The sequence below is a fragment of the Trachypithecus francoisi genome, unplaced genomic scaffold, assembly GCF_009764315.1.
Source record: "Trachypithecus francoisi isolate TF-2019V2 unplaced genomic scaffold, Tfra_2.0 Lachesis_group15, whole genome shotgun sequence".
In the NCBI taxonomy this organism is placed as follows: domain Eukaryota; kingdom Metazoa; phylum Chordata; class Mammalia; order Primates; family Cercopithecidae; genus Trachypithecus; species Trachypithecus francoisi.
In genome coordinates this window covers 8,521,523-8,544,471 of record NW_022681460.1, presented here as the reverse complement: position 1 = coordinate 8,544,471, position 22,949 = coordinate 8,521,523, and the positions used below count along the sequence as shown (strand labels likewise).

General features: G+C 42.6%; 1 protein-coding gene across 2 annotated transcripts in view; it reads right to left on the bottom strand.

Annotated features, from left to right (window-relative positions):
• PRKN (parkin RBR E3 ubiquitin protein ligase) overlaps positions 1–22,949 on the bottom strand; it is a 1,404,897-nt gene that overhangs the window by 616,316 nt on the left and 765,632 nt on the right. For both annotated transcript variants that reach the window (XM_033234273.1, XM_033234272.1), the window contains exon 6: positions 16,549–16,664. In XM_033234273.1, the coding sequence (XP_033090164.1) occupies positions 16,549–16,664 (116 nt within the window). The remainder of the gene's footprint in view (positions 1–16,548; positions 16,665–22,949) is intronic.

The window sequence follows — 22,949 nt, the reverse complement described above, 5'->3', positions numbered from 1 at the left end:
GCCCTCCACAATGTCCAGCCAATGCTAAGATTATGGCACTCCTTAAGAGTCCCAGTTCTGACCAACAAATTCCGCCCTCATCATGGAGTGCGTCAATACAATGTTCCAAGAAAAATAAGGAGTGCAGGTGCTCGGGTAAGGTGCTGACCATTGTCACAAAGGCATAAGAAAATCTAGGAAAAAGGAAGGAAGGGAACCATGGAAACAAAAGGAAGAATTCAGCTGTCCCTCAGTTACTACCTTCTTCCTTCCTTAAGGGAACCAGCATCCTAATGTCTACCACCATTCATTTTTTCTGTTTTTGAATAAGTTTCATATATATATATATATGAAAAATGATACATATTGCCATTTTTCTTCTTTTTTGTTTTTGTTTTTGAGACTGAGTCTCGCCCTGTTGCCCAGGCTGGAGTGTAGTGGCGCAATCTCGGCTCACTGCAACCTCCACCTCACAGGTTCAAGCGATTCTCCTGCCTCAGCCTCCCGAGTAGCTGGGATTACAGGCCTGTGCCACCACGCTCGGCTAATTTTTGTATTTTTAGTAGAGACATGGTTTCACCACGTTGGCCAGGCTGGTCTCGAACTCCTGACCTCAGGTGATCCACCCGCCTCGGCCTCCCAAAGTGCTGGGATTACAGGCATGAGCCACTGTACCTGGTTTCATATTGCTGTGGAACGGAAGTAATATAAATGGAATCATGTAGACTATCCATTCTTGTGTCCAGCTTTCCCTTAAAAATTATGTTTGCAGCTGCATGGAGTTTAATTCACTTTTTTAAATTTTTCTATTTTTTATTTTTTGAGGTGGAGTCTCGCTGTGTCACCAGGCTGGAGTCGGCTCACTGCAACCTCCGCCTCCCGGGTTCAAGCGATTCTCAAGCTTCAGCCTCCCCAGTAGCCAGGATTACAGGCATGCGCCATCACACCCAGCTGATTTTTATATTTTTAGTAGAGACGGGGTTTCACCATGTTGGTCAGGATGGTCTTGACCTCTTGTGAGCCGCCTGCCTTGGCCTCCCAAAGTGCTGGGATTACAGGCATGAGCCGCTGTGCCCGGCCTAATTCACTTTTTAAATCACTGTATATTTCACTGAATGTTCATACCACAGCTTATTTGATGGACACTTGGCTTATTTCAAGCTGTGAGGTATCATAAGTTACGCTGCTCTAAGTGTTTCTTACATGCATAAACAGACGTATGTATTTCTCATTGGTATTTACCTAGGAGTGGAATTCCTGAGTCATATGAGAAGTATATATTCATCTCTAGCAGATAATTGCCCAGTAGAATACAAGAGTTTCAGCTGCTTCATATCCTTACCAAAAGGACTGGGGTGGTCAGTGTCATACATTTTAGGCATTCTGCTGGGTAAGTGATAGTATAATAATTGTGGTTTTAATTTGCCCATTTTCCTCCTGTATTGTCTTCCTTTTTTTTTTTCCTAAGCCGGAGTCTCTCTCTGTCACCAGGTTGGAGTGCAGTGGCGCAATCTCGGCTCACTGCAACCTCCGCCTCCAGGGTTCAAGAGATTCTCCTGCCTCAACCTCCTGAGTAGCTGGGACTACAGGCATGCACCACCATGCCCAGCTAATTTTTTATATTTTAATAGAGGCGGGGTTTCACCATGTTGGCCAGTATGGTCTCGATCTCCTGACCTCGTGATCTGCCTGCCTCAGCCTCCCAAAGTGCTGGGATTACAGGCATGAGCCACCGAGCCCAGCCGTCTTCCTTTTTCTTACCGATGTGTAGACGTTCTCTATACATTCTGAGCCCTCAGTCAGTTAAATGAGTTGCAAAACCTCCCACTGTGTGGCTTGCCTGGTCACTCTCTTGATAGTGTCTCTGGATGAGTTCCCAAGTATAATGCAAATGAATTTGTCAATCATTTCCCATTAATTAAATATTCTTTGTGTATTGTATAAGAAATCTTCCTTTTGGCTGGGCACGGTGGCTCACACCTGTAATCCCAGCACCTTGGGAGGCCAAGGACAGTGGATCACGACACCAGGAGTTCTTGAGATCAGCCTGGCCAACATGGTGAAACCTGTCTCTACTAAACACACAAAAAATTAGGGCGTGGTGGCACATGCCTGCAATCGCAGCTACTCAGGAGGCTGAGGCAGGAGAATCGCTTGAACCCGGGAGGTGGAGGTTGCAGTGAGCTGAGATTGCACCACTGCACTCCAGCATAGGTGAAGGAGTGAGACTCCATCTCAGAAAGAAAGAAAGAGAAAAAAAAAAAAAAAAGAAATCTTCCTTTTTATCAGGGTTATAAAGATATTGCATTATTTTATATTCTAGAAGTTTCATTGTTTCAACTTTTATATTAAGATTTACAACTTATTTGGTATTGACTTTTACGTATGGTGTATGATAGGAAGTCGAGGTCCATTTTTTTTTAAACATAAAGTTATCAGATTTACCCAGAAGCACATCTCAATGGTGTCACTTTATGACAAATCAAGTAACTATGTATGTGTGGATCCGAAATGTGCAGTGGTGTCACTTTATTACAAGTCAAGTAACTACGTATGTGTGGATCTCAAATAGCTTAATAATAAAATTTCATATTTGGAAAAATACTTAAGAATTCTCCCAATACAGACTAAAGATGAGAGAGCTAAACAAAATACTTGGGAGGTGGAGGTTGCAGTGAGCTGCGATCACATCACTGTACTCCAGCCTGGGTGACAGCGAGAATCCATCTCAAATCAATAAAGAAAAGAAAAGAAAAAGTAGCAAAGATCAAAAGTGGTTGAGGGTTATCACCCACTGATTATCCAGTGTGCCCTCCACCTTCTGCCCTGGATCCTGGCGATTTACTGTCGAGGATGTCCAGGTGACATTTGAGTTCACCAGGGATCAGTCCAGAGTCCTCCTGGTCGGGAGCCATCCTCCCTCACTGCCTGGGAATCTCAGAGTGAGGAAAGCTCCCAAGCTGCTTATGTTGTCTTGCTCTGCCTCTGTGTCCCTGATGACAACCTGCAGGGTAGGCACCGCCTCCTCCTCTACCACCCATTACTCTCTTCCCGGGGTTCCTGAGGGCTGCCCCAGCCTTTCGGTCCCAGGAAGCTCCTTCATGCTTCTCAGCAAAGGGTGTCTGAGCCACAAACTTCTGTTAAGCAGCAAGCCACACGATGCCTCCCCTAAAGGGCAGGAACTACTTTCACAGAAGCCCAGGACTGGAATGATCCCCTCTGCCCTGGATTTGCAGCTGGCTTTATTAAGCAGGAGTGAGCGCCATTAATCCCAAGCAAACCAAGGGCAATAGATCTGCAGCCACTCCTTCAACTTTTAAGCGTATAATGCCCCTCTTCAATCATTTCCAGTCTTCTAGCCATACTTCTTTTCTTCTCCCACAATTAATGATGTCATTTTTTGAGGGAATAAACATATTCCTGAGGCCATACAGAATGACAGCAAAGGGGCCAGGCGCCGTGGCTCACGCCTGTAATCCCAGCACTTTGGGAAGCCGAGGTGGGCAGATCACCTGAGGTCAGGAGTCCGAGACCAGCTTGACCAACATGGTGAAAACCCATCTCTACTAAAAATACAAAAATTAGCCAGGCTTGGTGGCACGCACCTGTAATCCCAGCTACTCAGGAGGCTGAGGCATGAGAATCGCTTGAACCTGGGAGGTGTAGGTTGCAGTGGGCAAGATCACACCATTGCACTCCAGCCCAGGCAACAAAAGCAAAACTCCATCTCAGAAAAAAAAAAAAAAAAAAAAATGGCAGCAAGGAGCATGAACGTTGGTGTCAGGATTATCATGGGATCTAATATTGATCCACTGTCTTCCCCATTTAAGAGCAATGTGACTTTTGGCAAGTAATATAATTTCTTTGTTATCATTTTTCCCATCTGTAAAATGGGTATAAATAACATTCAAAATGTTAAGATCAACATACATACAGAATATCTAACAAATGGTAAGAACAATACAACTTGTTAGCAATAGTTGGACCTTCTCCAGCCTTGTGGAATATATACTGCTGTCACATTATGCTGACATACACATGTGTCTGGACTGAGCACACAAGAAAACAGTGCTATGCAGTCTGAAACACCACAGTCACTTTTGTACTGGCTCAGAGAAGGAATCGAATGTGGAGACCTGCAATGATAGCAACGGGTGTTCAAGTTTGACTTTGGGGTCACAGTCTGGTCATTTTCAGCGTAATATGCAAGGAGGAGGTACTTCAGCAGAAACGGAAGCTATGTGGGATGGTTTGGGGTTAGTCAGGTAATGTCCATATCTAGCTGGTTGGGTGTAAAAGAAAAGGCAGTGGGAAAACTGGTGCATGCTCTGCTCAAACACGTAACAAATAATTCTATGTATTTCTTCAAAGTTCTGTCTTGGACAAGTATTATGAAAGAATCATGGGGAAAACAGCCTAAAGAAATAAAGTTTTGATCCCTGTTCTACCATGATACAGTGAGAATGAATGAGAGGTGTTAACACCTTCTGCCTGGCTTGAACTAGCCCGGTTCCATCACACCCTCACCTGCCAGAGAGCGTCCCTGTCAACGGTTTTCCCTGCCATCGACAGAAATGCATCAGGCTTGATCAGAAATGCAAGGCTTTATCTCAGCTTGAAGCACCTGGAATAGTTTCTTGAGCCACAGATGAACTCAATAAATAGCTGTTGAATGAACAGACTGATCTACTTTTACCTTATCTTTGATGGTAGAGGAGATATTAAAGATCTCAGATGCCTGCATGAAACTGCTTTGCCTGTGATACTGATATAACAGAATGCTGGTATATCTGTGTAGGCCAGTACCTCTTAGTGTGAAAATCTACATTTAGATCTAGAAACTCTTGAAATTCCACTTCCAGTGCACAGAAGATATAGCACGTGAGGCCATGTTTCCTGTGACGCAGAATTTGTCAAATTAACAAGGAACAGAATCAACACACCATGACCCTTGTTTCGATAAATAACTTTGCACTCCGGGTTTCTGAGACTATTGCTTATTTTGTCACAAATAGCTCTATAGACTTTGAAAGCTACAAAGGACACATTTGCAAATACTTATTTCTAAATGTCATGAGAAAATATAGCTACATTAAAGGATATTTATAGAAGGCAAGGTAGATCATATTATTGCTAATCACTAAAAAGTGTCCCAGCACTTTAAAATTTCTATCTGCAGATATGAACTGGCACAAACATTATTTGCAATGAAAATCTTCCCCTCACCTAGTTTATAACAAATTGCTAATTATAAGGATAAAATTGCCATTAGAAATAAATGCACAAGTAATGCAACAGTTTTCTTTAAAAAAAGTAGTTATGTAAACACTGTGAGTATTTTTTTCAGGTGAAAATGGACCTTAAAAACAAAGCTTAACTGTCAACAAAGTTCTAGCAAGGGTCTCTTAGATGCTTCAGGAATGTAGCACCTTTTTTTTTTTTTTTTTTTTTTTTTTGAGAAGGAGTCTCGCTCTGTCACCCAGGCTGGAGGGCAGTGGTGCAATCTCAGCTCTCTGCAACCTCCACCTCCCAGGTTCAAGTGATTCTCCTAACCCAGCCTCCTGAGTAGCTGGGAATACAGGTGCACACCACCACACCTGGCTAATTGTTGTATTTTTAGTAGAGACGGGGGTTTGCCATGTTTGTCAGGCTGGTCTTGAACTCCTGACCTTGAGATCCACCTGCTTTGGCCTCCCAAAGTGCTGGGATTACAGGCATGAGCCACCTCGTCCAGTCGCTCCATCTTTCTTCTCATCCACCAACAGGTCAGGCATGGTGGCTCACACCTGTAATCTCAGCAATTTGGGAGGCCAAGGCCGGTGGATCACCTGAGGTCAGGAGTTCAAGACAAGCCTGGCCAACATGGCGAAACCCTGTCTCTATTAAAAATATAAACTTAGGCCGGGCGCGGTGGCTCAAGCCTGTAATCCCAGCACTTTGGGAGGCCGAGATGGGCGGATCACGAGGTCAGGAGATCAAGACCATCCTGGCTAACACGGTGAAACCCCGTCTCTACTAAAAATACAAAAACTAGCCGGGCGAGGTGGCGGGCGCCTGTAGTCCCAGCTACTCGGGAGGCTGAGGCAGGAGAATGGCGTAAACCCGGGAGGCGGAGCTTGCAGTGAGCTGAGATCTGGCCACTGCACTCCAGTCCGGGCGACAGAGCGAGACTCCGCCTCAAAAAAAAAAATAAATAAAAAAAAATAAACTTAGCGGGCATGGTGGCACATGCCTTTAATCCCAGCTACTCAGGAGGCTGAGGCAGGAGCATCGCTTGAACCCAGGAGGCGGAAGTTACAGTGAGCCAAGATCAAGCCATTGCACCCCAGCCTGGGTGACAAGAGTGAAACTCCAAACTCTGTCTTAAAACAAAAACAAAAACAAACAAAAAACAAAGAAACAAAAACACCCACCAACAGAGAATGAACTGCTTAAAATCCAGACAGTTACAACACGCAAGGTTGACCTTAACGGATACAAAATTGGTCCAGGAGGATTTGCAATATTGCCCCCGCTCTTCCCAGCGGGGGTTGCTGCGCACCTGCGATGACAGTTCAATGAAAAGGTAAGGCCTAAGAATTTCATGCACAAGCACCTGTAACATCTCTAGGAAGCTCTGCTAATGCAGCTGCTCAGATCTGAAGCCCACCGGTTCACCATGGGAGAAATGAAGGCCGCTGACTGACATTAAAACTGACATGGTTCACATTTCGAAGTATCAGTGGGGATAAAATATTTCTTCTGTGCTTTCATAAGTAACTGACCCAAATAATATGGCAGCATAATCTATATCTGTGACTTGGATTTCAAAATTGGACATTCCCCCTGATTTCTAATACCTCCTTAAAAATCTCCATTGATTTCTGACCAATTCATTGTTTTGAGTTAAATAATTAACTCAATTAGTCTATTAAATTCAGAAGGTATTTTCAAAAGGAGATTGTTTCGTGTGAAAATACTTTGCTTTCTGTTTGTTGCACTGCATGAAACAGATTTACCTTTAAGTCAGCATTTATTTAAATCTCTTTGATGCACAGTCTTGTGGTGGCCACTGTGGGGAGGACCAATCACACTGGCATGTCAGTCAATTTGGGTCTTGCCCTGCAAGCAGCCTGCAGTTTTGCAGAGCAGTAGACTTGGAGGTAGCTCTGTATTTTTCCACTCTTACTGGTTTTTAAAGGCAGACACACAGGACAACAGCGAGTTCAACTTTTTCTTTTCTCTGAATCTCACTTTACTGATACATTTTCCTTTTCACATACAAATCCACCTTCTGGCCTCACCAGATAGCCTTGCTTTTTACTGTACAGAGAAAGTCAGGACCATGCAGGGTGGAGGGGAAGGTGCAATGAAAGAAAAGCAATGCAAGCCATGTAGACTTTGGTTTGTAGACTGGCTTAACCACTTCCTTGTGGTGTGATCAGATGTAATTTTTTTAATGTGATACATTCAATTTCTTCATTTATAAGATGGAAGCCCGAATTATTTTAAATTAATGTATCTAAAAAATTTCAAGGTCATTAAGCACTGCATCTGAATCTCAAAGGGAGCATGGTGATCACCTGTTATTGGAGGCTTTGTGCAAAGATTCTTTCTGGAAGGGTTTATAGCAGCCCTCCCTCAAGACTGGATTAGATGAGGGTGTGTCACACTTTTCAGAAAAGAATCACTCCTGGCATATGGAGATGGAATTTAGTCCTATGGGGCCTGGGGCACGGTGTGAAGCAGCCTACTTCAAGCTAGAAGATATATCTTTGAAGTTTTCTCTTTCATCTTAAAAAGTTGTAAGATTTTCCATTCGACTCTAGAACATATCCCTCTTTATTATAATATAAACATATTCGGGTCTAATGGGAGAAATATATAGCTCTGTGTGCACAAACACTGGCGCTACAACACATAAGAAACTTCCAACAATTTCCATTACAGAAAGAAAGCCACTTACTGTAAAAGGCTATGTTAAAGATTCTAGTTAAATTTTTTGTACATATACCTGAGTTTCTCACCATGCTCCTCAGAGCCTGATGACTGGATAAACTATCAGGTCTCATCTGATCCCTAAATTTTAAGAAAATCTTAAGTTAATGGAAAGTAGCTATTGGTATTGTCAAAAATCAGACTGACAAAGAACTTACACAGTAATTCTAAGTCACAACAGAATGCCAACTATAGCCAAAATTAACATGTGAATTGACAAAAGAAGCCTAAGACCTAACAAATGCATTCAAAGGGAATTGTAACTAAGATCGCCATTCCCTCTCTCTCTTTGTTAAGTGAAGGAATGAATGCATACCAAAATCCAGTCAAATTATCTTTAAATCATTCTCCCCAGGAACACCTGGAGAAAGTACATATGGACTTTGAGATAAATCTTTGCTAATCCCCAGGCCCAAGTAAATCTTTTAAGTCTGTGATCCATTGTGGCACTGCTTCAATAAGCCGAATGAATTTTATTTTAGGAGAAATTTGAAGGCAATTATGAAACCATTTATATCAAACAACAATGACATCAAAAGCATAAGTCTTTATTGGAAGAGTTGAGGGAAATAACATGGTAGAACAGTGTTTTGGATTTAATGCCCCACAGGGACCTGGGTTTTCAAACATGTATCTCGAAGGTTAAATTCTGACTAAGCTAAACTGGCTATTTTTCAGTCTTCTTCAGCTTTGAAAACTAAGGAATAATGATTAAAGGTGAGAGAAAGTACAGAGATTCACTAGGTGCCTTCTATCGACGGAAAGAGTCAAACTCTGTAAAATATTTAGAGAGATATATTTTGAGCGAAATGTGAGTGACAGTGGTCCATGACACAGCCCTCGGGAGGTCCTGAGAACATACCCAAAGTGGCTGGGGCAAGCTTGGTTTTATACATTTTAAGGAGGCATGAGACATCCATCAAACACATTTCAGAAATACACTAGTTTGGTCTAGAAAGGCAGGACAACTCAAAGCTGGGGGCTTCCAGGCTATAGGTAAATTTAAACACTTTCTGGTTGGCATTTGGTTGAGTTTGTCTAAAGACCTGGGATGTATAGAAAGGGAATGTTCAGGTTAAGATAAAAGATTGTGGAGATCAAGATTCTTTTGAAGTCTTATAATGGCTACCCTTAGAGACAACAGATGACAAATGTCTCCTATTCAGATCTTTAAAAGGTGCTAGATTTTTAGTTAATCTCTTTACGATTGGGAGGGCCTGGAAGAAAAATATCTAGCTATGCTATCTACATAGAAAAACATCTAGCTAGCTATGTTAAAAATATCTAGCTATGTAACAGATGCAAATTTTCCCCCACAAAGGACAGCTTTGCAGGGCCATTTCAAGATACAGCAAAGAAACATGTTTTGGGGTAAAATATTTTGTTTTTCTTCCTTGTCTCATAATGTTATCCTAAAGTCAGTTTGGAAAGTAGTCACAATAAATAGGCTTAAATAAAACCTATCTGATGAGAATATATGAACTGTAGGACGTGACTCCCCAGACCCCTTAGACAGGAATTTGGGTACGATTAAAAAAATCGGAGTTTAGTCCTCAATATCATGATAAGGATTTTTCTATTTTGTATGTTTTCAAATTTTACATTTTAAAAATTTCAGAAGACTAGCACTGTAAAGTATTAAATTTTAGAAGACTAGTACTGTAAAGGGAGATTGAAGGGGCAGAAATATCTTCGTTTGGGAGACATAGACAAAGGGTGAACCCCAAGACACACATGCTGTTTAGGGAAAGAATTCCAGTATCCCTCTGGCTTACCCATGCCATTTTCATATGACTTAGGCACCCAAGCATGTTCTGAACCTTCTGTCGTAACTTCTATTGGAAATACTAAACAAGGCGGCCATTTTGCCTTCAAGTGCTAGACTTACTGTGCTTAATCCAGTTCTTGCTTTTTGTTCAGCTTGTTATGCTTATATTCATAAACCTCAAACTATCAACTGACAAGCCTGAAGGGCGAAGATCAAGTCACTACTTTTGGTAAGGAGAGGAGAAGCAAGGCTTGATGCCAGAAAGGAACCTGCGTCTTCACAAAAAACCTCAGGACACTCTGGTTCCCAGATAGTTCACTTTTTCCCTTAAGAAAGAGTAAAATATTTTATTTGTTTGTTTGTTTTGAGATGGAGTCTCACTTTGTCACCCAGGCTGGAGTGTAGTGGCATGATATTGGCTCACCACAACCTCTGCCTCCCGGGTTCAAGCGATTCTCCTGCCTCAGCCTCCCAAGTAGGTGGGACTACAGGCACACACCACCATGTCCAGCTAATTTTTGTATTTTTAGTAGAGATGGGGTTTCACTATGTTGGCCAGCCTGGTCTCGAACTCCTGACCTCGTGATCTGCCCACCTTGGCCTCCCAAGGTGCTGAGATTACAGGCGTGAGCCACTGCACCTGGTCTAAGAAAGAGTAAAATATTTTATGTCAAATGTAAACTCAAAGGACACAAATCATGTATCTGAATTAAACTGTAAGCCTAAAATCTGGCTGTGAGTCACATATGTCTCTTATACATCTGCCTACATGTTACAACCACATATATGTGATTTGGTAGGCAGCATCATTGCAGACTTCATCTTTGATTTGTGCATTTGTCAATAGAGAGGACTAAATGCAAGTATTTTTGCAACTGTCTCAATCAATTCACAAGCTATGAAGAAATCTTATTCCTCCCTTGTGCAGTCCTTAGAACCAGTCAGAGCCTTGCAGATGACCTACTTAAAATCCTGGATTTTGCATAGAAACCGAAGGCCAAAGAAATTGTGCTATTCTCTTAAGGTCAAAAAGTTAGCTTTTTGGCATTAGAGCATTTGAATTATTATTAAAAAGGTAAATGAAAGAGTGATGGGTCTCTTATTGTATAGAAGTATATTTGTAAACACAAAAACAAAATTCTTACTTTCATTAGTATTGACAACCGCAATGAGGGACTGAGGTAGAAGGCTCAGTCATCAAGGTCTATTATTCCAGCTTGAGAGCAGGCCTGGGAAAAATGCAAGTCACAGATACATCTGTGGCTGTTTTTTCCCTAACAGGTTCTCAGGAGATTTAGCGTTTATGCATTGTGCTTAAAAGGAGGAGGCAGTGAGACACACTTGTGATGATTATATACTTTTAGTGAGCTTTTAGTGAGTGCCTGGTAAACCTACATTTTACATAAGATAAGGTGAACATTTAAAGAAAATCGGAATAGAGGAAACAGCTGTCTCAGGGAGGGTGAAGGACTGATTTATCTCATCTTGGCTTTGTTCTGTACCTGGGAAGATATAAGCCAGTGATCAACATTATCAATGTGGAGTCTTTTTTTTCTTTTGAGACACAGTTTCACTCTGTCACCCAAGCTGGAGTGCAGTGGTGTGATCACGCCTCAATGCAACTTCCACCTCCCAGGTTCAAGTGATTCTCCTGCCTCACCCTCCCGGGTAGCTGGGATTACAGGTGCGTGCCACCATGCCTGGCAAAAATTTTTTTTTTTTTTTTTTTGTATTATTAGTAGAGATGGGATTTCCCATGTTGGCCATGGCTGGTCTCAAACTCCTGGCCTCAAGTGATCTGCCCACCTCAGCCTCCCAAAGTGCTGGGATTACAGGTGTAAGTCACCATGCCTGGCCTCAGTGTGGAGTCTTTTCGAAGGTCTGGTTTCTGTTTAGCCCTTAGGGAAGGAAGCCTAGAGGTGGTTAGTGAGGGCAGGTGCATAACAGGCCTGTCTGACCTCCCACCCCATCATGGCTGGAACTGAGCTTCCAAGGTGTCTCCATGGCCCCCTTGACCAGGAGGGATTCTGTTTAGTCAGTTGGAGGCTTATAATTTTATTTTTATTTCCCAGTATAAGGAGTACACAGAAATTATATTTACAGATAAACTAATACTATCCTCAGATTTTCATTTATTGTATGGTTAATTATGTCTAATTTGATTAATGACGTATGATTAATACACATATATATACACATAAGTAAAACAATTATAAAATAAAAATAGATTTAAAACACCCTTTTATTTTTAAGTCCGTAATTATGAATTTGATTTATCTCTAGAAAAATATAATATTTTTAAAGACCAAAGCAATATATTTAAACATAAATTCAAAAGACAGTAAGCTGTCTATTTATAAAGGACACTGTGATATTATGAATAGTGAATGAGAAAGAAATTGCTGAAACTAGATCTGTTTTGTAGACTTTCTGTATTTCGCACGGAGAAAGTTTGGCATTGTTCTCTCACAACAGAAAATGCAAATAAGCAAGTAAGAAATTCTTGAATTCATAAATAACAAAACAATAATAATAAAAAATCTCCTTTATCAAATAGGCAAAGACAAAAATTATGAGCATATGCAATGCTGAAAGAGAGGCAGGAGGGAGCCCTCTCAAACCTGGGAAGCCAGATCAGAACTGGAGCAGTGTTTCTGGAAAGGAAGGTGACGATACGGATCAAGAACCTAACAAATGTCCATTACCATGGACCTACAACCACTGTTATGACTGTGTTCTTAGCACCGACGCATGCAGTCAACGATGTCTGTAAAATAATATGGTTTTCAGTCTTATTTGTTTTTTAAAAAAACTGTAAGTAAATGCTCAAGTGGGGAAATGGTTAAATAGAACTGAGACAGCCAAGCTACCCAAGGGGGTACCCAGAGAAACTGACCAGCTTGCGCACTGCGAGAAAGGGATGGAGCCTTGGGAAGTTCACCCTGTTTGCGGCGGGGAGGAGCCTGGCCTCTCCTGATCCGGTAGTACCTGGGATTTCAATTGGTGATGTGAGAAAACCTGCCTGGTTTCTGTTTAGCCCCTAGGAAAGGAAGCCTAGAGGCGGTTAGTGAGGGTGGGGGCATAACAGGCCTGTCTGACCTCCCACCCCATCATGGCTGAAACTCAGCTTCCAAGGTGTCTCCACGGTCCCCTTGACCAGGAGGGAATCTGTTCAGTCAGGTGGAGGCTTAATATTTTATTTCCCAGTATGATAAGGAGTACACAGAAAGTATATTTAGAGATAAATTAATACTATCCTCTGATTTTCATCTATTATTTTCATCTGTATTCATCTTGCTTTATAGATTTTCATCTATATTCCTCTTGCTTTGCTGAGAGTCCCTGCTACCCTTTTTCTTTTCCTTTTTGCCCAACAAATTCCATTTTTCTCACCCTTCAAAGAGTCTGCAGGCCTAATTTTTCACGGTTGTGTGACAAGGACCCCATTTTTAGCTGAACTAAGGACAAAGTCCTACAACAGCATATTCCCACATAACAGAATTTTAGGTACCTATTTTTTCAAAACTGTTTTCATGGCAGAGAAAATTTATTATTATTTTCATTTTTTATTTTTTTGAGACAGGGTCTCACTTTGTCACCTAGGCTGGAGTGCAGTGGCCCAAACAGCTGAATGCAGCCTTGACCTCCCAGGCTCAAGCCATTTTCCTGCCTCAGCCTCCCATGTAGCTGGGCCTACAGGTACATGCCATCACACGTGGCTAATTTTTATATTTTTTGTAGAGACAGGGTCTTGCCATGTTGCCCAGGCTGGTCTTGAACTCCTGAGCTCAAGCATCTGTCTACCCGGCCTCCCAAAGTGCTGGGATTACAGGCATGAGCCACCACATACGTGCTGGGCACAGAGAAAATTTATCTCAATGTCATGCTAAATGGAACAAGTACAATACAAAACTATATACAATATAATTATACAGCACACACACTGCAAATATTTAGGCATAATCAAGAGATAGGAACAAAGTAAACAAATTTTACGAAGCATTAGGGTAAAAATAACTTCTAACACTTTTTTTTTTTTTTGAGACGAGTTTTGCTGTTGTCACCCAGGCTTGAGTGCAGTGGCGCAATCTTGGCTCACTGCAACCTCCACCTCCCGTATTCAAGCGATTCTCTTGCCTCAGCCTTCCGAGTAGCTGGGACTACAGGCATGCATCGCTACGCCTGGCTAATTTCTGTATTTTTAATAGAGACGAGGTTTCACCATGTTGGCCAGGCTGGTCTCAAACTTCTGACCTCCCGCCTCGGCCTTACAAAGTGCGGGGATTACAGGCATGAGCCACTGTACCCGGTTACTTATAACATTTTTTATAGTTTATTGTGAATGACTTCTAAATGTAAAAAGAAAGCATTATCAGGAAAAACCCTGCAATGGTCACCAAACTGCATGGAGTGCCTGTGCAGGTGCTCATAATGTCCTCACACATGGAGCCCTAGAAGTCAGAAGAAAGAGTTCGTCTCTCTTTCCTACATATGGGGCACTCGGCTGCCTTACACGAGAAGGGTCCTTATTCAATCAAGTGGTTGGTTTATACACACATCCTTAAGATGCATCTGGATATATGTATCTTATGTATATATATATATGTGTATATATGTATATACATGAATACATATAAGCGTATATATTCACGCATACGCTTCTATGTATGAATTCTCCCAAAAGTAATCCTATGAAAAAAATTAATGTGACAATATTATTTTTCCAGCCATTATCATCCTGTGTATCTGGGAGGTGGCTCTTGTCTTTGAAAGATGTTGCCAGTTATTAATATGAAAGTGACAGCGTAACAGCAGGAAACGGGAAGGACAACGCTCTTAGTAAGATAATACCATCATCACCACATATTTTAATGTCATCTTTACCAACCATAATGGAAAGTTTAAAACACTGGCTGATGAGCTGCTTTCTGACTTACAGAAGAGTATTTTGAATTTTTCCTTTGAAAAACTGAAAAGTGACTTTAATTACCTACTGCTATCAGAGCAGTCAAGCCCTCACTTTTAGCACTTTCCAATTCCTTTCCTGAAACACCAGAATCCCCATCTTAGCTGTTCTTGCATGTTGAAAGCGTTAGCCATACGCAATCATTCACCTTGCCAAGAGGGGCTGAAGCGCTGCATTTTAAAGGCAATATTGTGGTGCTTCCTGCCACAGCAGTGACTAAACACGCAGCGAAGAGAAAATCATGTCTCATTTTTATTCCTTCTTGGAAACAGGTTTGTTCAACAGATGTTGTTAAGGTTTCTGGGCTTCTATTAATCAACATTTTAATTTTAATTTATTAGAGTATAGAAATAGCCTGATAGGAATGTGAATATTTGCTTATCATGAAATCACAGAGTTTAAAGCAACTTTAAAAGACCATCTAACACAGTTCCAAAAGCCAAAGAAAGACAACACTTAAAATGATTAGGTTATAAGACTATTTTTGCTTAAAAGTCTGAAACAATAGATTCTTTTGACTTTATTCATTAATTCATTTTGGCATTTCATTAAAAAGTTCTTCCTGGGCCGGGTGCAGCCGCTCACGCCTATAATCCCAGCACTTGGCGGGGCTGAGGCGGTCAGATCACTTGAGGTCAGGAGTTTGAGATCAGCCTGACCAACATGGAGAAACCCTGTCTCTACTAAAAATACAAAATGAGCCTGGCGTGGTGGTGCATGCCGGTAATCCCAGTTACTCAGGAGGCTGAGACAGGAGAATCGCTTGAACCCGGGAGGTGGAGGTTGTAGTGAGCCAAGAGCACACCATTGCACTCCAGTTTGGGCAACAATAGGGAAACTCCTTCTCAAAAAAAAAAAAAAAGTTCATCCTGATATTAGGGCTAAGTTCTCACTATTGCAATTTGAGTTTCTTAGTCAACCTCAACGAACATGTAATGAAGCTAATTTGTTTTCTCTGTCCATTCAAAAAGTGTAGAGTAAGGAATTCTACTCTGAACTGCCTACTCCGCAGAGCAAACAGACTCAGTTTCTTCCACTTTGTCCTTGGCTCCTACATCGCAATTCACATTGAGTCATTTTCCCTTTTTTACTAACAGGGCCATCTCTACATTTGCTTGCTTTTCTTGTGATCACTGGGATTAGAAATAACAAGGTCCCAAACTAGCTACATGCTTTCATTTTGAGTGTATGAATGTGTGCGAAGCCTCAGCATAAATATAGGCAAATATGGAGAACTGAAATGTATGGAAAAGACATTTTAAAAATAAAATGTATGGGCTATATGTTATGGTGTTCATAAATTGTTTTTCCATTCCTGGCCGGGCGCAGTGGCTCACGCCTGCAATCCCAGCACTTTGGCAGGCTGAGGTGGGCAGATCACCTGAGGTCAGGAGTTCGAGACCAGCCTGGCCAACATGGGGAAACCTTGTCTCTACTAAAATTAGCTGGGCATGGTGGCACATGCCTAATGTTAACATTCCTAATGTTAGCACCATATTTTCATTTTGTTTTTGAACTTAATGGATGAGTTTACATTTTACACTCAAATATGTGAGCTTATATTTTAATATCAACTAAGATTATATACACTATTTTAGGTATGCCATCTCCCATCTTAGGACCCTATTTACCTACTTAAACTAAGTCACTGGCATTTTAAATAGTTTCATCACATTAAACATACCCAAATTGGACAGAAGCATCAAAATAAAGCAGATACTCCCCAGGGAAGAGAGTTCACTGAGGAAGGCTTGTGTGGCAGAACAGTATTGGGAAAGGAAGGAGCGGGGAGTGACACTATTTTTTAGATCCTTACCTGGCATCTGTGGTGGGAGTGACACAATTTTTAGATCCTTACCTGACGTCGGTACACGTAATGCAAGTGATGTTCCGACTATTTGTTGCGATCAGGTGCAAAGCTACTGATGTTTCCTTGTCAGAGGTGGGGTGTGCTCCACATTTAAAGAAAAATTCCTGAAAGAAAGTTAAATATAATCACACACATGAATCCCAGCTGCTCATTTTTCCTCTAAACATTTTGACAGTAAACAATCTCTTTGGGCAAGAGAAGACATCTGTTATGAGGTAGGAGATGGAAATAAATCAGCAGCAAACCTTTCCCAGGAAAGGATGACCTTGTGCCAAAGTGGTCAACGTTTCCCTTTTAGAATGGCCCTGAGTCTCTGCTATGCTTTTGATCTTTAAGCGAGGGAGCTGGAGAAATACGCTGTGGCCTTCGTTTAGCCATGCCCTTCAGTGATAATAAGTGAGTCTAGAAGAATCACACGACGTGGGGGTGGGAGGAAGCCTCTCACTAATGAGGAAAGGGAGAGCGAAGCCATGAAATGAGGTGCCCGCGGTCAAACAGTTAAGAGGTGAAGCCAAGAAGTAACTCAAGCTCTCCACAGGGAAATCCAGTGCTTTTTCTCCAGTATCACTACATGGTTAGTCATTTAGCAGAGTCAGGAATTGAGAGAGCCCTACTGTAAATAGCCACATATGTACACATGAACTCCTGGTAGACACAGAAGTGCAGCAGAGGCTGGGTGCGTTGGCTCACGCCTGTAATCCCAGCACTTTGAGAGGCTGAGGCGGGCGGATCATGAGGTCAGGAGTTCGAGACCAGCCTGGCCAACATGGCGAAACCCCATCTCTACTAAAAATACAAACATTAGCCGGGTGTGGCGGCACATGACTGTAATCCTAGCTACTCGGGAGGCTGAGGCAGGAAAACCGCTGGAGCCCGGCTGAGGCAGGAGAATCACTTGAGGTTTCAGTGAGATGAGATCAGCCTACTATATTCCAGCCAAGAGTGCAGCAGAGCATGGCTCTCCCAGCTTCATCTGGAATCTGCCCCTTTTCTGCCTGGCATCAACACTTCAGCATTCCCGCAAAGACTCTGCCGCCCACCCTCTGTGCCAGGCAACTGGAATGTTCCAATCCCGTATCTTGCTGCTTCTTAGTTCCTTTCCCCAGCCAGGTCCTGCCACATACTCCCTCATTTTAGCTTTTCACATAGGTCACGTTCTTTTGATTGATAATATTCTCCCTTCTCAACCGCATTTTTTTGTCACTTGTTCCTTTTCTAACTTCTATATTTGTTCTCACTCTCCTTCTGTTCACTCATACACCAAGCCAGCAATTGCTCTGCTTCTTGTCCCACAGTCTGTATGCCTTCCATGATACTAACGTCTGTGAAGCTAAATTTTCTGCTACTGAAAAAATAATACATATATATTACTGGATGACAGACTAACCCCTGCATACCACACTTACTCCTAACTCCACTAGTGTTTAACTACCTGAAATGTGGAAAGGGTTTTCCCTTAAAACCCTTGACCTGGTATTGGCAAACTTTGATGTAAAGTGCCAGATATTAAATATTAAGTGCTTTTGGTTTTGTGGGTTATATGGCCTTTGTCACACTTCTCAGCTTGGCCTTGTAGCTAAAAATAGCCATAAGCAGTATGCAAGTGAATGGGTGTGGTTGTGTCCTAATAAAACCTTTTATACAAAATATGTGGCAAGTTGGATTTTTCCCTGTAGGCCACAGTTGTCCACGATGAGACATTTGTAGAATGCTTTATTTATATTTGTATTCTTTTTTTTTTTTTTTGAGATACAGTCTCTGGCGCCCAGGCTCGAGTGCAGTGGCGCGATCTCGGCTCACAGCAAACTCTGCCTCCCGGGTTCATGCCATTCTCCTGCGTCAGACTCCCAAGTAGCTGGGACTACAGGTGCCCGCCACCACGCCCGGCTAATTTTTTTGTATTAGTAGAGACAGGGTTTCACCCTGTTAGCCAGGATGGTCTCCATCTCCTGACCTTGTGATCCACCCGCCTTGGCCTCCCAAAGTGCTGGGATTATAGGTGTGAGCCACTATGCCTGGCCTGACATATACTTCTTAAATGAAAAACAATAGATTAATCAATGCTATTTAATCATTGCTATTTATCATTTATTTAATGAATGCTATATATTATCCCCTTATATGTTTGACAGCAACATTTATTTTCTTCTTTTCCTATTTATAATTTACTAACCTCATTCTCCTTTGACATGTGACACCCTGAGCAACACCCCTTGGTCTGAAGCTGTTGTGTGCATCAGAATTACTTGGGTGGGAGAGGGCACGGGTTTGTTAAACCAGAGATCGCTGAACCCACCCTTGGATTTTGTAAATTCTGGGATGGCATCAAGATTCGCATTTCTAACAACTTGCCAGGTGATGTTGTTCCTGCCGCTCAGGGGACCACACCGTGAGAAACCTTGAGCTCCACCAACGTCAGAGGCAAAGTGAGTAAACTCTAGTTACTCTCTCGTGAGACCGATGCTGCAGCAGGTCGCTTACCATGTCTGAAAATAATGCTACACCTTACGTAAAATATGTGACTCTCAAAAATCTGGAGTGTGCCATTTTATTTTTTTTTGAGACAGAGTCTCACTCTATTGCCTAGGCTGGAATGCATTAGCGCAATCTTGGCTCATTGTAACCTCCGCCTCCCAGGTTCAAGTGATTCTCCCTCCTTGGCTTCCCAAGTAGCTGTGATTACAGACACCTGTCATCATGCCAGGCTAATTATTGCATTTTTGCAGAGACGGGGTTTCACCATGTTGGCCAGACTGGTCTCGAACTCCTGAGCTCAAGTGATCCACCTGCCTTGGCTTCCCAAAGTGCTGGGGTTACAGGTGTGGGCCACTGCGCCCGGCTGAGTGTGCCATTTTAAAGAGAAGTATCCCAAAGTCAGGGATTTGGAACCCAGGCTGTTTTTCACTACAAGGCTCACCAATCCCAGGTGGTATAACTTAGTTAACTATCTGGGGCAGTGGAATATCAACTGGCCCTCACACTTACAGTCCTCAGCCCATGGAGGCGTGTGTGTGGAGTCTTGCTGGAGTGGACGGGATGTCCAATGTGCGTGACGGATCCAGGCTCAGGCATGCCTGTGGAGTCCTGCCCATGAGTCCAGGACCTTCCCCACAGCAGCATGGAAATCATGCTGGCTGATTTTTTTGTTTGGTTATGTTCTGTTTTCCTGAACATAGCATCCCATTATTTTTACTCAATCTTTTGAAATGCGACAAATCCTTCAATGGCCAGCTCAAGGGTATTGAGAAAGAGATTTAAAACAATGTCTGAACACCAAAACGAAAAGTCTGAAGGACATGACTGACCCTTATGAAATACACTGAGCTAGCTACGACTGTTTTTTGCAGACATGAAAGAAATCCTCATTCAAAACATAAAGTAATTCCTCCAAAATAGCTGAGTTGGCAGGACTTTTGAGAAAGTGTTTCATATACAGATAAATAGATATAAAGCATTTATGTTTTTTCTTACCTTCAGAAAGCTGCAGTAGACATTCAGCTAACAAATCACAAATTGTTCTAACACCAGATAAAATTCAGCCAGATAAAAGTCTTTTTATTGGGGAGTAGGTGTTTACAGATAATGGTATAAGAAGTTACGGATAGTTGAAATATTCTAGTAATTCATACAGTGTGATAAAACTAAAATACACATTGCCAACCCTATATTAAATATGTATGCCTCATCAGTAAATTTCAGTGCTTTCTCCCACAATTTTTATGAAAGAATGTTTTTGTGTAGTACTAGAATAACTGGCAAGAACTGTGAAGAATGTGAGATTCTACCCAGCAAGCAAGTAAAATCTTGCAAGTAACAAATTAGTTTGCCACAGTATCATAAAAGCTGACAGAAGGCAAGAGACTCCTGGATCAGAGACAAAGGACTGCAGAACTCAGAGCACAGGGAGAAAGAAGCATGAGCACCATATTATACCAGTTCCCCTCCACATGTCTCTCTCAGGGTTGAAGCAGATGGGCTAAGTCGGATTCTACAGGTACAGGGGTTTTGCATCGCAGCTGAAGACCCTGAGCTTAGGAAACTCAAATCTTCTATAAGTAGTTCTAAGCAAGCCATCCTTTCATCCTGAAGGGAGACATTGTCTTTATTATACTGCACAATAAGCATATTTGCCTTTTGATCTGGAGAGAAACATTATCTTCTCTACTTTCAAGGTCATTTGCTCTAAAACTTCCTTGAAAAGGTCAGTCAGAACAAGGTAGTGCCTCTCTCAGAGATGAGCAGACACATCAGAGGCTCATGGAGAATTCTATAACACCTTTTCTTACAGGCTAATTAGCAGGGTGCTTTTTTTTGGGGTTTTTTTTTTTTTTTTTTTTTTAGATGGAGCTTTGCCAAGCTGGAGTGCAATGGTGCGATCTTGGCTCACTGCAGCCTCCGACTCCTGGGTTCAACTGATTCTCCTGCCTCAGCCTCCTGACTAGCTGGGATTATAGGCATGTGCCACCATGCCCAACTAATTTTTTGTATTTTTAGTAGAGATGGGGTTTCACCATGTTAGTCAGCTGGTCTTGAACTCCAGACCTCAGGTGATCCACCCGCCTCGGCCTCCCAAAGTGCTGGGATTACAGGTGTGAGCCACCGTGCCTGGCCGATCTGGTCATTTCTGCTCCTATACAATCAATGGGCTGGATTGTTGAAGTCTTTTCTGTCATTTCCAATCTTTTTTCAAAACCAGCAAACAATAAAGGAACACACAACAGAAGGTAGAAGGGCCTTTTTCGAAAATTTCACCTTGGGTGTCTGGGACAGCTTTGCTCACACACGGGTGTCATCTCACAGACAGCGGCAGGATTCTTTGGGATTAACTGTCTCTGAATTCTGTTTTGTTTCTCTTGATTACTCAGTTTAAAAAATTTAAAAAGTCAAAGACAGGAAAGCTTTCTAGCTGGAGTCCAAGAGTCTGCCAGCGGTCAGAAGGCTGGCACCGCTGCACCACTGTGAGGTCACTGGGGCATGGCAGGGCCCAAGCCAAGTGGCCCAAGAAACGTCTCCAGCAGTGCTGAGCGACAGTGGTTATGCCTGAGGCAAGGCCGCTCAAGGTGGCATTGTTGGAGTTCTAGTGTGTGCAGGGGTTGGCCACAGAAGTTGCTTCTCGGTCATTAGGGAGGCAGAGTCCTCTGGGGGAGCAGCCGGGGAGTGTCCTCTTCATCAGGAAGTCTGGCTGGAACAGAATCCTTTACTGTGGGTAAACTGAGTCTCAGAGCGGCCCACCCCACCTCTTCCTAATGCTAGTTCACAGATAAATCAGCGACAAAAAGATTCCTCCACCTCACCAGGAGCTGCAATTCCCAGGGTCTTACTCATTTCATTTGTATATGAATAGTCACTTCTGGGAAACCTTAATCAGCTAGGGAGCTAAAATCTATAACAGCAATTGGCCAGTTTTGTTTTATTTTCAGATGATAGCCTAAATGATTTCTTTTGATACTTGAAAAAAAATAAGGCCTTAGAAAATGTGCTTGGCTTTATATTGTGACACTGCAAAATGCCATAAACGTTTTCATCTTTATTTATTTTCTTGAGACACGGTCTCGCCCTGTAACCCAGGCTGGAATGCAGTGGCGTGATCTTGGCTTACTGCAACCTACGCCCCCCAGGTTCAAGCAAATCTCATGTCTCAGCCTCCTGAACAGCTGGGATCATAGGTGTGTGCCACTACGCCTGGCTATTTTTTTGTATTTTTAGTAGAGATGGGGTTTCACCATGTTAGTCAGCTGGTCTTGAACTCCAGACCTCAGGTGATCCACCCGCCTCGGCCTCCCAAAGTGCTGGGATTACAGGTGTGAGCCACCGTGCCTGGCCGATCTGGTCATTTCTGCTCCTATACAATCAATGGGCTGGATTGTTGAAGTCTTTTCTGTCATTTCCAATCTTTTTTCAAAACCAGCAAACAATAAAGGAACACACAACAGAAGGTAGAAGGGCCTTTTTCGAAAATTTCACCTTGGGTGTCTGGGACAGCTTTGCTCACACACGGGTGTCATCTCACAGACAGCGGCAGGATTCTTTGGGATTAACTGTCTCTGAATTCTGTTTTGTTTCTCTTGATTACTCAGTTTAAAACATTTAAAAAGTCAAAGACAGGAAAGCTTTCTAGCTGGAGTCCAAGAGTCTGCCAGCGGTCAGAAGGCTGGCACCGCTGCACCACTGTGAGGTCACTGGGGCATGGCAGGGCCCAAGCCAAGTGGCCCAAGAAACGTCTCCAGCAGTGCTGAGCGACAGTGGTTATGCCTGAGGCAAGGCCGCTCAAGGTGGCATTGTTGGAGTTCTAGTGTGTGCAGGGGTTGGCCACAGAAGTTGCTTCTCGGTCATTAGGGAGGCAGAGTCCTCTAGGGGAGCAGCCGGGGAGTGTCCTCTTCATCAGGAAG